At 45.2% G+C, this 14465-nt stretch overlaps 1 protein-coding gene across 3 annotated transcripts in view; it reads right to left on the reverse strand.

Annotated features, from left to right (window-relative positions):
• The window catches only part of CFAP36 (cilia and flagella associated protein 36), a 294401-nt gene that overhangs the window by 133277 nt on the left and 146659 nt on the right, over nucleotides 1-14465 (reverse strand). For all 3 annotated transcript variants that reach the window (XM_030196218.1, XM_030196217.1, XM_030196216.1), the window contains exons 6-7: nucleotides 12716-12764; nucleotides 9720-9840 (exon numbers count right to left, since the gene is read on the reverse strand). In XM_030196218.1, coding sequence (XP_030052078.1) covers nucleotides 9720-9840; nucleotides 12716-12764 — 170 coding nt within the window. The remainder of the gene's footprint in view (nucleotides 1-9719; nucleotides 9841-12715; nucleotides 12765-14465) is intronic.

The following is a 14465-nucleotide window of genomic DNA, read 5'->3' on the forward strand; positions in this document are numbered from 1 at the left end:
GGCACCTGGGTGTCCAGCCAGGACGCCATCGGATCTACCTACAGAGCTCTCTACCTGAGGCCATGTTGGAGAAGCACTGGTGCGGAATAACCATTCTGCCGAGACCAGAAGATGGCAGAAAAGAGAACTCACCGTAGGAAAAGCCCGCAAAGTGAGCCGCATAGAAACAGAACACGAGGTCCTCTGTCCAACTCCATTGGGGCGACACACCCTGATCACCACAGTCTGACTCCGAATCCCACTCTGTCGAAGAAGCAGCCACCACCTCATCTTCTCCGACGGCAGAAGCACCGCCTAGCCCACAACGTGTCCTGAAGTGCTAGAAGACTAACAGCACCAAAAGCAGGTCCAGGTGGGGGAGAGAGCACAAGAACCACCTGGCCTGCAATGTGTCCTGAAAGGCTAGAAGAACAGCACCAAAAGCAGATGCAGGTGGGAGATCGGCTACACCATCCTCTGTGCCATCTACCACCCCGGAGACGGAAGGAGGAGGCAAAGGGCTCTCCTGTAATCCATTGGGTTGGTCGTGAGCCCTTGGGCCCTGGCCGAGGCCAAGGGGAGACCGACCCACCACCACACACCCCAGCTATCCAATACCCCTAAGCTACCCCTCCCCGCAGTCCCTCAGGAAGAAGGGAAATAGGCATACAGGCGGGCCTCGCGGCCGAACCGGAACCCACGCACACAGAGCCACTCGTGCGAGCCTCACGGATGAACTGGAACCCAATCACACACAGGGAGGGGTGACAGAACCCAGAGGGCCCCCCGGGCCCCAAGATGCCAGACACGCGCTGAACACCAGCAATAGGGCAGAGGGAGAAACAAAGGACCAGAGCGGGCCACGCCCACCCAGGGGACTAGCGCAGGACAGGGGAACTAACACAGCAACCCCCCCCCCCCCCACCAGGGTAGGAAGCCCCAGGCAGAAGCCAGAGGAACCAGACACAAAAGGAAGGCAGAAAGCCTTTGCCTCAAACCCACTGTAGACAGAGGCAAACAGAACACAAAGGGTTAAGCTTGTAGAGCCAGCAGAGAGAGAGAGTTCCATAAATCAACAAACAATCAGAGAGAACGCTTCCCTTCCCCGAGAGGGAGCAGGGCCGATAGAACAAACACACTGGCAGAGAAGGAACACCATACACACAGTACACAAAGGGTTAAACTCACTGAGCCAGCAGGCCGGGACACTGGGAAGAGAAATCCTTAAAACAAACAAACAAAGGAGAACGCTCTCACTCAGCCCGGAGCCCCGGAGGCTGAGCAATGCCCAGCCCCTGTCAGAATCTAGAGCACGTTCTGAGAGAAAACTATCAGGCTTTCCAGTTACCACCAAGCGTAAGTAACGCAAAAGCAGAGAAACTCTTCAGCTGCAGGCTAAAGTACTATCCCCTGACGTCAGCACAACCCCTGGCAGCCAATCAGAAGAGACGCCCCCCCTCCCCCTCAGCCAAACCGGCAGAATCATAACATCTCCGGTCCGAGAGACTCGCATCTGTGACCACCACCATCCACTGCGGAGGCGCCAAGGCATCCCTTCCACAGGGAGGAATTGCGAAGCCACCAGTTCATGCGCAGGTGAACGAAGAACAGCCACGGAAGACACTGCTGACACTCCTGGAACACAGGAGACCACCCATCGAGAAGCAAGAGCTGTAGAAGATGTCGTCTATGAGCACCACCCACGGAACTACCTCCAAAGTGTCCGCCCCAGAGCCCAAGACATGAATGCATAGCCAGGCCTGAGGACTCAGCACCCAGAGCAGACTGTGCACCCAAGTTTGAACCTAGATCCTCCAGTCCTCGGTCAAGAAAAAAATCATACCAGAGCTGTCTGGGATGGGACGAATTGGCTCATTTGAAGGGTGACCAACCAGCTCAAGGATTCCAGGAAGACGCAGGAAGATAAACTCTCGGATCTCGTCTACTGCGAGGTGCACTATGAAGCTGTCCTTGCGGAGAATGCCGCAAAACTCCCAAACCTAGGAAAAGGTGAATGGAGCCATAGCCATGCTGACAGGCAAAGCCTGGAACCAGGGCCAGTCTTAGCAAGTGTGGGGCCCTATGCAGACCAATTTGGTGGGGCCCCATCCTAGCCCCGCCTACCCTAGCCCCGCCCCCACCCTAGCTCCACCCCATTGATAAGATTATTCCATTTTTAGAACTTTTTTTATTTACGAAATTTCAAATAAAGACAAATGAAGCTAAACTTGTACAAAAAAAAACTGATTGAAATAATAAGCACAATGCTATCATGAAACCTCCCCTCCCCAGAAATTATTCAATTCTAGTCCACTACAATTAGTAGCGGGCCCAAGCCGGGGGTGGATGCCGCGCCGGTGGTGGTGGGAGCAGAGTGGCCGATCATCTCAGGCAACTAAGGCGAGCAGCGGCGGAGGTCAGAGCAGAGGCACGAGCGAGGCAGAGTTGAGGCGCTGCGCGCGGGGCCCCCTAAGGCGCGGGGCCCTATGCGGTCGCCTTAGTCGCCTCTGCCTAAGACTGGCCCTGCCTGGAACTGAACATGAAGGCTCAGAATGGCCAAACAGAGAAACCGCAGATGAGGGGGGCCAAAGAGGAAAGAAAAGAAATGCTTCCTAAGGGACAAGTGCAGGGAAAATTGAAGTGCAGGCTAAATTGAAGCAGCTCTGAATATAGCTAGCTGTCCAATATAAAGAAAAAGTGCAAAAGTGAAATAAAAGCCTTAGAGACACTGCAACAAACAGCTAGCTAGAGGTGCCACAGATACAGTGGCAGCTGGAATGCAATAGTTTGATCAGTGTCAGAGAGCAAAAGTAGAAGAGCAGAGCTGCTGTGGGAAACCACCACAGCTAACCACTGGCACTGTAGCCTAATGTAAACTGTCCCAGCTATGAAAAGAACTACTACTACTACTTATTACTTCTATGGCACTACAAGGCACATGCAGCGCTGTACACCATACATGAAAAGACAGTCCCTGCTCAAAGAGCTTACAATCTAAATAGGACAGACAGACAGAACAACTAAGAGGTAAGGGAATTAAAGAGGTGGGGATAAAAGGGTACAGGGCAAGTGAGTAGTGGTTAGGGGTCAAAAGCAGCGTTAAAGAGGTGGGCTTTTAGCCTGGATTTGAAAACGGCCAAAGATGGGGCTACAGGTACAGGCTCGGGAAGTCTATTCCAGGCGTGAGGTGCAGCGAGATAAAAGGAACGGAGTCTGGAATTAGCAGTAGAGGAGAAGGAGACAGACAAGAGAGATTTATCCACAGAACGGAGTACCCGAGGGGGGGCGTAGGGAGAGACAAGAGTGGAGAGGTACTGGGGAGCAGTAGAGTGAATGCACTTATAGATCAGTAAGAGAAGTTTGAATTGAATGCGGAAACGGATAGGGAGCCAGTGAAGTGAATTGAGGAGAGGGCTAATGTGAGCATAGCGACTGGTGGAAAATGAGTTGCGCAGCAGAGTTTTGGACTGATTGAAGAGCAGAGAGATGGCTAAGTGGGAGGCCGGTGAGAAGCAGGTTGCAATAATCTAGGTGAGAGGTGATAAGAGTGTGGATAAGGGTTCTGGTAGAGTGCTCAGAGAGGAAGGGATGGATTTTGCTGATGTTATAGAGAAAGAAACGACAGGTTTTGGCAATCTGCTGAATGTGAGCAGAGAAGGAGAGAGAGGAGTCGAAGATGACCCCAAGGTTACGAGCTGATGAGACAGGGAGAATGAGAGTGTCATCCACAGAAATAGAGAAAGGGGCGAGAGGAGAGGTGGGTTTAGTGGGAAAGATGAGAAGCTCGGTTTTGGCCATGTTAAGTTTCAGATGACGCTGAGACATCCAGGCAGGGATATCAAATAGGCAGGCTGATACATTGGTCTGGATGCTGGTTGAGATGTCGGGGGTAGAGAGGTAGATCTGGGAGTCGTCAGCGTAGAGATGGTATTGAAAGCCATGGGATGAACTGCTTGTCAAGGCAAGCAATATGAGAGAGGGAAGTAAAATATGCCCCACAGAAAAGGCGCTGAGGGTCACAACTTCTAGTATGATGCACAACCCAGCCTTAAACCTGTGATCTTCAGGCTGAAAGCCAACCGTGTTCCAAAGGCTGAAACTACTGCACCTGGAGCAAATGCCCCCATGACACAGCACTGAGGTTCCATGGTTACCATGGAGACCAGAGCACTAGCCCCAGAAAATAACAATATGTAACATTTCCCACAGAAAGGTGGAGCCAAAGGCACTAAGCCTAGAAACTCCCATTTGTAAAGGAGCAAAAGGTGCAGAAAAAAAAAGAAAACCTACTGCACCTGGTATTCCCAGGCAGTCTCCCATCCAAGTAGAAACCAGCTAGGCCCAACCCTGCTGAGGTGGTGTGCTCATAGGCAAAGCCTGTACTGCCAGTATAAAAAGAGTTTCACAAAGGAAAGAGGGAAATTTCCAAGCTGTTCAAGCAACTTCCCTCATAGAAAAACTGAGGGGACAAAAAAGTCTGAAAATAAAAACACTAAATAGGACTTTTCAGCGGCCCAACATACAAGCAGCCCTCCTCCGATGCTGTTCACTGTTTCCCACACCAGGAACAGCCTTAGCCAACACAGGAACTCTTAAGAAAATCTAAACTCACCACAGACAGCGAGGCCTATTGCTATAGGCAAACATGGCTTTCCAGTTCAGGTGATTCTTGCTGCCTTTGTGCAGAAAGGGACTGCCCTGAAAAGACTCCCTCCGAATAGAGGAAGACGGGAGAAAAGGACCCTACTGCTGAGCTGGAGGAAAAACATCCCCTCTTCGGGGCAGGGTCCATCAGAGAGACTGAGACAGGGAACAAGCCAGAAAACTCCAAAGGCTGAACTAAAAAGGAGCTGTTAGTTCCCCTACCAGACTTCTGCAACATATAGGCATACAGAGCAGCAGAATGGGCTTGGAGGAGGGAGGGGAGGGGGGGGTCAGAAGTCCCCTGCCCCAGAGAAGCCCCCAGTGGCTGACGTACATCCTGGAAAAAAACAAGGCACATCCATCGTAGGACCATCAGATTCCTTCGGGAAAAAACTTAGTCCTCTAGAACCCATCTGCACAAGATGGAAATAAAAACTCCCCCAATCACGAAAAGGGCTACTGAGGCCAAGCTCTCTTAAGAAGAAAGGTTCAAATTAAGGGTCCCAGATCAGAGGAGATCCTGCTCAGATTCAGAAGATATAGAAACAGCTTAAAGTAGCTCTGTTCTTCCCTTGGATCCCCTTGCATAATGGGGGCAGTTTGAGAAGAATTTGTGCCATTGCCCCAGCTACATACAAACTGTTTCTAACTCAACAGTGATTTTGGTAAAGGAAACCAAAGGCTGGAGGAAATAAAGGGGAATCTCCTGTACCAGCAGTCTCTAATGGAACACAAGGTCCTTTAGGAGAAGCTTCCTCTCCCCCCCACCCACATCAAGGCTGCAGGGTGGGAAAAGACCAGAGCTGATAGGAGAAAAGAAAGGGCCGCGCCAGCAAAAAGGTGCACGTTCCCGCCATTTTAGCACGGGAAAAGGCTGCTCGAGGAAGGGGAACTTCAGCACTTACCTCCCCAGCATTCAAACACCACCACCACACAGAGTCCCACTGCAGAGCATCTGCTACCGCAGCGGGAACAGCTTTCAAATACCAGCGTTGCCCACATTAAAGCATGAAAAGAGAAAGGCAGGGACTCACCGAACAGCAGGTGTCTCCAGAGGAGAAGCAGAGTCCCACAAATACAGCAGCCTGCTGCCTAACTGGCACACAGACTGAAAGCACAACACTAAGACAGGGAAACTCTGTACTGCCCGGTCCTGTCAGAAATCTTGTTTCTTCTGGGTTTTTTTTGGTTTGTTTGTTTTTTAAACACTGAATGAAGGCACAGGAGCTCTCTCTTTTTTTTTAACTGGTGAGGAAGGCTAGCGCTTTAAAGACCAGGAGGCCAGGGGGGGAAAGGGTGAAGCAGGGACCCAGAAGACTGAATATGTCTCCAAAGTCGGCACCACCTGCCAGACACCCCTAAATTCAACTGGCACACAGGACCTAGGAGTATCCCCAACAGACAAATCGAGGAGATGCTGAAGCGCCGTCCACCACCTGCTGGAGATAGAGATGTACTGAGGTGAAGGAGGAGCTGGCTGTCTGGTATCACTGCCTTCAGCTTTGTATTCTCTATCTCCACCTGCTGGTAGATGGACACAACCCACCAGTTCTTGGATTCATCTGCTGCATACGCTAAGGAATGGAGGTTTAATTGGCCTCTGTTGTTGCATTCAATGTGTCCCTGGATTATTGACCGTGTGCAGACAAAGGTATCAAACTAAACCCAAATTTATGCGAATCTGTTATGGTGGTCAAAACTCAATATCAACGGATGGAATGTAATGGAAAAGTTTTGTGCTTGACATTGAGTTCTGCCTAAGTATTGTTGTCATATTTAATGTTTCCTTAAAAGTACATAATGATTTCATAGTTAATGCTCTCTTGGAAGTACATAATGGACTCCCATATAAATATTTAATGCTCTCTTGAAAGTACATAATGGACTCTCAGGACAGGAATTATAGCATTATCATATTAAATGATGAAGTAATTTGTACTAAATGGAATGACAACATGCTTAGGGCTAAGGATGATGGTTCACATGAATCTCTGGAAACCTGGCCAGTTCCTGGGGATGCATTAAGAAACTGTCACATCCTTAACTACACGTCAGCCTTATTCAATTAAATGAGATCATGTTTATTGGTCAGTATAAAAGCTGGGAGCTAAAGACAGACAGATGAAGGTTAATTTTCAGAACGGGAGCAGATGTGCTACTCAGGCCCCTTGTGTCCGCTGAGACTCTCTGCCTGGCTGCAACCCAAAAACCTCCCAGTCGCTGGTGGAAGATGTTGTCTGCAACTCAAGCAGTGATGTATGATTCATGATTTACTTATTTGAATAAAGTTTATGTCATAACTTTTGACCGCCTCTATGTCTGACAGAGATATACTCGAAAGAACCTAACGCAGAACAAGGGGCACTAATGACACTTGACTTCAAGGCAAGTGGAGAACTCCTCAGTGCTGGAGCGTCCCCAGTGTCTGTCGCAGGAGTCATTGAGACTGATGCCTCCGATTTCAATGTCGATGGACTGGACTTAGATGCAGGAAAAAGTCTTTCCTGCAAGGCCTCTTGACTCTTCTACATATCAGAACACAGCTTAGAGCTACAGGCTCGCTGGTCAGGTCACAGGCACGGTAAGCACCAGTTGTGCGGCTCAGTCACAGACATGACCTTTGCTGAATCGGAAACACTTCTTAAAACCACTGGGATTTTTTTGTGACATGGGAAAAATAGCCAAAGCAAAATATGGCTCAATGATGTCTTTATTTTAAAAAAAAAAAAAAAAAGAGAGAGAAAGTCCTTACCAGGAGCTCACAGCTAACTAGCTGTGAGCCGTGGAAAAATAAAGGAAATCTTAAAATGTTGAAAATAATAAAACTAATAAGAGAATTAAAGGAAAACAAAATGAGAAACAATCTTTAAAATGATCCCATGCTACTGACAGCAAAAGCAGAGAAGTCAGGGAAGGCTGCACAGAAAAAAAACAGCTATGGAGAGAACGTAAAGCATCCTCTCAGCCCCACGGGAAAAAAGACAACTGCTGGTCCAGCATGAATGAGACTGGTGGGAAGGCACATGCGTGACTGATGCCAGCAAAAGCTTCTATAAATAGTACACTGGATAGCATCCGTGCCGGGCTTCATCAGATTACATCACCCACATGTGAAAATACAATGTTCTTCTTGTCCTTGGAGAAATTCCAGTCCAGTCTTAAAATGCACTTATTCACTTTAGCATACCCAGAGTAAGGACTGTTCTCATTGATTTAGTGGACTAAGAAACTGTGCCCGTTTTGTCTGTTTACTTATTTTTTTCTTGATGCTGCCCTTATAGCTCCTCTTCTGCTATCTCCTGACTGATGAAGTCTTTATCATTTCTATACTAAGGCCTCTGTTTCTGTCCTATTAAATTAGAGTTCCTTTCTGCTTTTTCTGAGTTATGTTAAGTAAACAACTTTGTTGTAATTGCTACAAAAGACAGTAAAATAAGTTCTAACAGACATAAACATCTGCAAATAGCAGGTGTGATGTTACTTCTAGATCTTTACTATCTTTAGGATTAAGGCTAAATCCATAGCCTAAAGAATAAGAATACTCAATAAGTTAAGGTGGTGCTTCCTTTTAGGACCCTGACATCACACAGTGAAAACGTATTCAATAATGGCATCTGGGTGCACCCAGAATCCATGATAGAATAATAGCATAATCAAGCACTGACACACCTTACATTTAGGAAGGCTCAGTTACACTAGCTATACACCTGGAGCATTTAGACTTACAAAGCTACATAGAGGCGTATTTTCAAAGCATTTAGACTTACAAAGTTACACTGAGGGGCATTTTCGATAGTGCATCTAAGTTGGACTTTGGACCATTTGTGTTAAACGTATCAAATCCGAATAGGAAATATACCCATTTTTGAAAAAAGAAAAACGTCTTTTTTTTTTTCAAAAATACTGTTTCAAACAAGGTTTTGTGCTTTCTGCATTTATCTTTTTAGGCCTTTTTTGGAAAAAAAACCCCACACAATTTAAAAATGCACAAAATCAAGTCATTGGGATGTAGGAGGGGCCAGCATTTTTAGCAGACTGGTTCCCCAGACATCCCAGGAGAGCAATAGTGCACCCGTGGGCACTGCTATGGACTTCATATAAATGTTTTAAAAGTATTTTCATGTAACTTCCTCGAGTGTCCCCTAGTCTTTGTACTTTTGGAATGAGTAAAAAATCAATTTACTTCTACTCGTTCTACACCACTCAGGATTTTGTAGACCTAAAACATATCTCCCCTCAGCCATCTCTTTTTCCAAGCTGAAGAGCCCTAACCTCTTTAGCATTTCCTCATATGAGAGTAGCTCCATCTTTTATATCATTTTGGTCACTCTTCTATGAACCTTTTCTAGTTTTGCTATATCTTTTTTGAGGTACGGTGACCAGAACTGAATGCAATACTTAAGGTGAGGTTGCAACAAGGAAAAATACAAAGGCATTATAGTATTTTGGTCTTATTTATCATCCCTTTCCTAATAATTCCTAGCATCTTGTTTGCTTTTTTGGCTGCTGCCGCACACTGGGCAGAAGATTTCAGCATATTGTCTACGACACCTAGATCTTTTTCTTGGGTGCTGACTCCCAAGGTGAGGACCCTAGCATCAGGTAACTATGATTTGGATTATTCTTCTCAATGTGCATCACTTTGCATTTGTCCATGTTAAATTTCATCTGCCATTTGGATGCCCAGTCTTCCAGTTTCTTAAGGTGTTCATGCAATTTTTCAGTACACATATGTTTAGACAACTTTGAATAGTTTTGTGTCATCTGCAAATTTAATCACCTCACTCGTTATTCCAATTTCAAGATCATTTATAAATATACTAAAAAGCACCTGTCCCAGTATAGATCCCTGTGGCACTCCACAATTCACCCTCCTCCATTGAGAAAAATGGCCATTTAACCCTACTCTCTATTTTCTAATCCACAAAAGGACATTGACTCCTATCTCATGACTTTTTAATTTTCTCAGAAGTTTCTCATGCAAAGAAAAATAGAATGTTTTATTATTGTGCATGTTCTAACAACAGTTTTGATGATAATGCAAATTTAACAGAACCCAATTACACATATAAATAATTTCAATCTAAATGTAGTACCTGATGATAATATTGCAGTTTTTTCCATTTCTTCAAATGACATATTTTTTGGAGCTTCACTTAAATATCCTGAAGATTCTTCTCTTGAAGTTTCTGATGAATCCAATATTTTACTACAAGACTAAAATAAGAAAATAATTTTTGTTATGCATTATTTTAGAAATAAATGTATAACACGATAAAATTATCTCAAAATATAAATTCAATTAAATAATAATTAACAATTGAAGCAATCACTGTAATTTTGTATCCCGCTGATAAGAGTCTTTAAAGTAGGGGTCTCAAACTCCAGTACTTTAAGATCGCAAACCAACTGGTTTTCAGGATATCCATAATGAATATTTATTATACTAAATCCTGAGTTCCAACTCCTATACTGGTTACTTGTATAGATATATCATTTGCCCTTTAGTAACCACCATAATTTTCTCATATATTTCTCTGTGTATTTATTTTACTCAAATTTCAAATCTTTGTATATAACCTAATAATATCCTCATATCAATATCATATACTAATTGTCCTTACCACCCAATCAAACCATTCATTCATACATTCATACTATTACATTCTACTGACTTTCCACAACGTAACACGTTTCAGATTTTCAAGGCTAAACAGTATCACTATTTTCAAGCATGTATAACTAACAATATTGCACTAACACCTTCTCTGCTCAAATTTCAAAGTCCCGTAAAAAGTAACTGGCACCTATTATGCCACATCTCTTCCTTACAAGAAATGTTCTTCTCTTCAGCCAGAGCTTGGCTCTTGACTATATTGTTCTGATGAAATATCCAATCTTTGAAACAATATCCTTAATTATGACCTTTGTGCCCTTGACCTGGATTGGCCGCTATTCGGGATAGGATGCTGGGCTCGATGGACCTTTGGTCTTTTCCCAGTATGGCATTACTTATGTACTAAAATGTTTTGTACTTTTTTGAGATCTTGCCAGGTATTTGTGACCTGGATTGGCCACTGTTGGAAACAGGATGCTGGGCTTGATGGACCTTTGGTCTTTCCCAGTATGGCAATACTTATGTACTTATGTTAGACTGCCACGGACTGTAAGCTAGGCCTGAGGGGAGCACCCACAGGGGAGGGAGAGGCAACGCTTGTTCAGAGGGGAGGGAGAGGGAAGGAAACAAACAGGACAAAACACAAATTTTTGGCTTCCATCAAAAACATACAGTCACTTTCAGCCAAAGCTGAAACCATAGCAGTAGTTTTTTAACCAGACAGAAAAAGGATTTTGAAGTGACTGCAGGGTACAAATACATAAACCCTCTCCCTAATGCAGGAGAATGCAGGAGAATGTTGTCCAAGGTTAGTTTGACATGTGACCCTGTCCTGGAGCAGAAAAGGAGAATTTCTTTTTTTGGGGGGGGGGGGGGGGGGGGGGGGGGGTTTAAGGAGAGGTGAAGAGATTTTTCATGAGTGTGGGCATTCCACACTCATGAAAAATCATCCGAGTCTCCACTTGTGTGGGTGTAGTACCTGCCTGAGTTTGTATGCTAAGAAAATGTCTTTCCCTGCTAAGTAGGTGGCTATGAGAGTTCCACATTTGACAGTTCCAGATTTTGACAGTTTTCCAACACAGGAGGTAAGACCCTGTTCCTCCCTGCTTGTTGATGCAGTACACAGAACCTGATTAATTATTTTATTGGAAATCGGATCTCTGAAAGCCTGTAAAGCATTCCATACATTCTAGAAAATGTATCTGGTAATGTTTCCTCCTCCAGAGACTACTGGCCCTTAGTGTGAAACCTATCTACAAGGGGTTCTCAACCCAGTTTGGACACATCTCTAGAGAGCAATATTTGAACAGAAGAAATTTGGAAGGGGATTCCTTCTGCCAAATTGAAATGATCAATCTATCAGGACAGAGTCCCATAGAAGTGTGAGGATGCAGACTATGTCCCACAACTCGAGCGGCCTGATTCCAGTGTGTGCTCAAAATCCATTGGGGTTGCTTCATTCTGAGGCATGTCAAAGGAGTTACATGCACTGGCAAAGCTATGCGGCCCAGGAAGAAATGCCTTTGTGTGAGTCAGGTCTAGCAGAGCTCCTATGAACTCCATTTAAAGTGACGGGCTTCACTGAAACTTTGGGTAATTTATCTTTGTACGTTTGGGAAGCTTGCCAGGTGCCCTTGGCCTGGATTGGCTGCTGTCATGGACAGGATGCTGGGCTCGATGGACCCTTGGTCTTTTCCCAGTGTGGCATTACTTATGTACTTATGACAAATTTTACCGACTTCAGCAATCGGATGGTTTCAACCCAAAGATCTCTGGGCTCCTTTCTGAGGTGTGCTCTTTATCAACTAATCCTTCAGGTAAGGAAATATGTATGCTCAGCTTGTGGAAGTGCACAGCCACTATGATTAAACATTTTGTGAATACTCGAAAATCTGACATGAGGCCAAAAAGCAGAGTGCCCTACGACTAGTGCAGTTTTCTCAGCAAAAATCTGAGATATTTCCGGTGATTTGAATGTATCTCTATGTGAGTATATGCATTCTTTAAATCCAGAGAATATAAGCAGTCTTTCTGGAGGTTAGGGCGAGGGTGCCCAAGAAAACCATCTTGAACTTTGCCTATTAACAGAAACATTTTCAAAGCCCTTAGGTCTAGGATAGGATGGAACCCACTTGTCTTTTTCAAGACCAGAAACTCTGCCTTCATTCTTCCAGTGGAACAGATTTCACCTCATTGGCCTTTCAGAAGTATGAGAACTTTCTGGTAAAAACTTTAAAAGGGGTAGCTGTGTTAGTCTGGTGTAACAACATTGATAGAGGCAGGTTCCACCTTATAGACTAACCAATTTATTGAGGCATGAACTTTGAGGACCAGAGTCTATTTTGTATTCCTAGATCATGCTGCCATTATTTCTTCATTTTTTGTAACTAACAATCCTCTGGGCTTATTCTGTTATCTCTTAAAGTCTGCTATTACTTTAAACAATTTTAAGAAAAAAAAAGACAATTAACTGACCTTTGTAACTTTAGTTCGCTGTTCTTGCTCATACTCTTCCTTTGATCGTCTATAAAAGAAAAAAAATGCAAAACGTAAATATAATCTCAACACAACAGTCAGAGGGGTGATTATTTGTTGAGGCCTATGGGCAACCATCTATCATAGGAGTAGAAATGGTTTTCGGTTGGGAGAGGAGGTAGTAGGAGGTGGGATAAGGGATGGAGGGATGGAAAAATGAAGGGGATGGTTTTATATGATGAGTAAAATGTAACTGTATATTTAAGTGTTATAAATTGTTTAGAGTCTAGTGATAGCAGTAATAAACCATATCAAATAAAGCGAAGATACTTACCTGTAGCAGGTATTATTCGAGGACAGCAGGCTGATTGTTCTCACTGATGGGTCAGCGACAAGGCGGCCCGGAAACGGCAAATTTTCTCAGCAAAAATAGGCAAAGCTTTGCCAGAGCCTTCTGGAACGAAGGGCACGCGCATGTGCGGCTGTCTTCCCGCGCAGCGCGCGCGAGTCCCCGCTCAGGTCAAAAGCAAATACAAGAGAAGAAACACCTCCAAAGGGGAGGTGGGTGGGTTTGTGAAAACAATCAGCCTGCTGTCCTAGGAGAATACCTGCTACAGGTAAAGTATTTTCGCTTTCTCCGAGGACAGGCAGGCTGTTTGTTCTCACTGATGGGGTATCCCTAGCACCCCAGGCTCACTCAAAACAACAAAGAAAGGTCAATTGGGCCTTGCAACGGCAAAAACATAACAAGGATTGACCTGCGAAGTAAAACATCTAACTAAGAGTGCAGCCTGGAACAGAACAAAATTGGGTCTATGGGGGGTGGAGTTGTATTCTAAACCCCGAACAGATTCTGCAGCACCGACTGCCCAAACCGACTGTCGCGTCAGGAATCCTGCTGAAGGCAGTAATGGGATGTGAATGTGTGGACTGATGACCACGTCGCAGCCTTGCAAATCTCTTCTATAGTAGCTGACTTCAAATGGGCCACCGATGCTGCCATGGCTCTAACACTATGAGCCGTGACATGACCCTCAAGAGTCAGCCCAGCTTGGGCATAAGTGAAGGAAATGCAATCTGCTAGCCAATTGGAAATGGTGCGTTTCCCAACAGCGACTCCCCTTCTGTTGGGCGCAAAAGAAACAAACATTTGGGAGGACTGTCCACTCCACATAAAAGGCCAATGCTCTCTTGCAGTCCAAGGTGTGCAACTGACGATCAGCAGGGCGGGTATGAGGACGGGGAAAAAATGTTGGCAAGACAATTGACTGGTTTAGATGGAACTCCGACACCACCTTTGGCAAGAACTTAGGGTGTGTGCAGAGGACTACTCTGTTGTGATGAAACTTGAGATAAGGAGCATGCACTACCAAGGCTTGAAGCTCACTGACTCTACAAGCTGAAGTAACAGCCACCAAGAAAATGACCTTCCAGGTCAAGTACTTCAGATGGCAGGAATTCAGTGGCTCAAAAGGAGCTTTCATCAGCTGGGTGAGAACGACGTTGAGATCCCATGACACTGGTGGAGGTTTGACAGGGGGCTTTGACAAAAGTAAACCTCTCATGAAGTGAACAACCAAAGGCTGTCCAGAGATAGGCTTACCCTCTACACGATAACGAAAGTCACTAATCGCACTAAGATGAACTCTTACAGAGTTGGTCTTGAGACCAGACTGACAAGTGTAGAAGGTATTCAAGCAGGGTCTGTGTAGGACAAGAGCGAGGATCAAGGGCCTTGCTGTCACACCAG

This window comes from Microcaecilia unicolor, chromosome 3 (genome assembly GCF_901765095.1).
Source record: "Microcaecilia unicolor chromosome 3, aMicUni1.1, whole genome shotgun sequence".
In the NCBI taxonomy this organism is placed as follows: domain Eukaryota; kingdom Metazoa; phylum Chordata; class Amphibia; order Gymnophiona; family Siphonopidae; genus Microcaecilia; species Microcaecilia unicolor.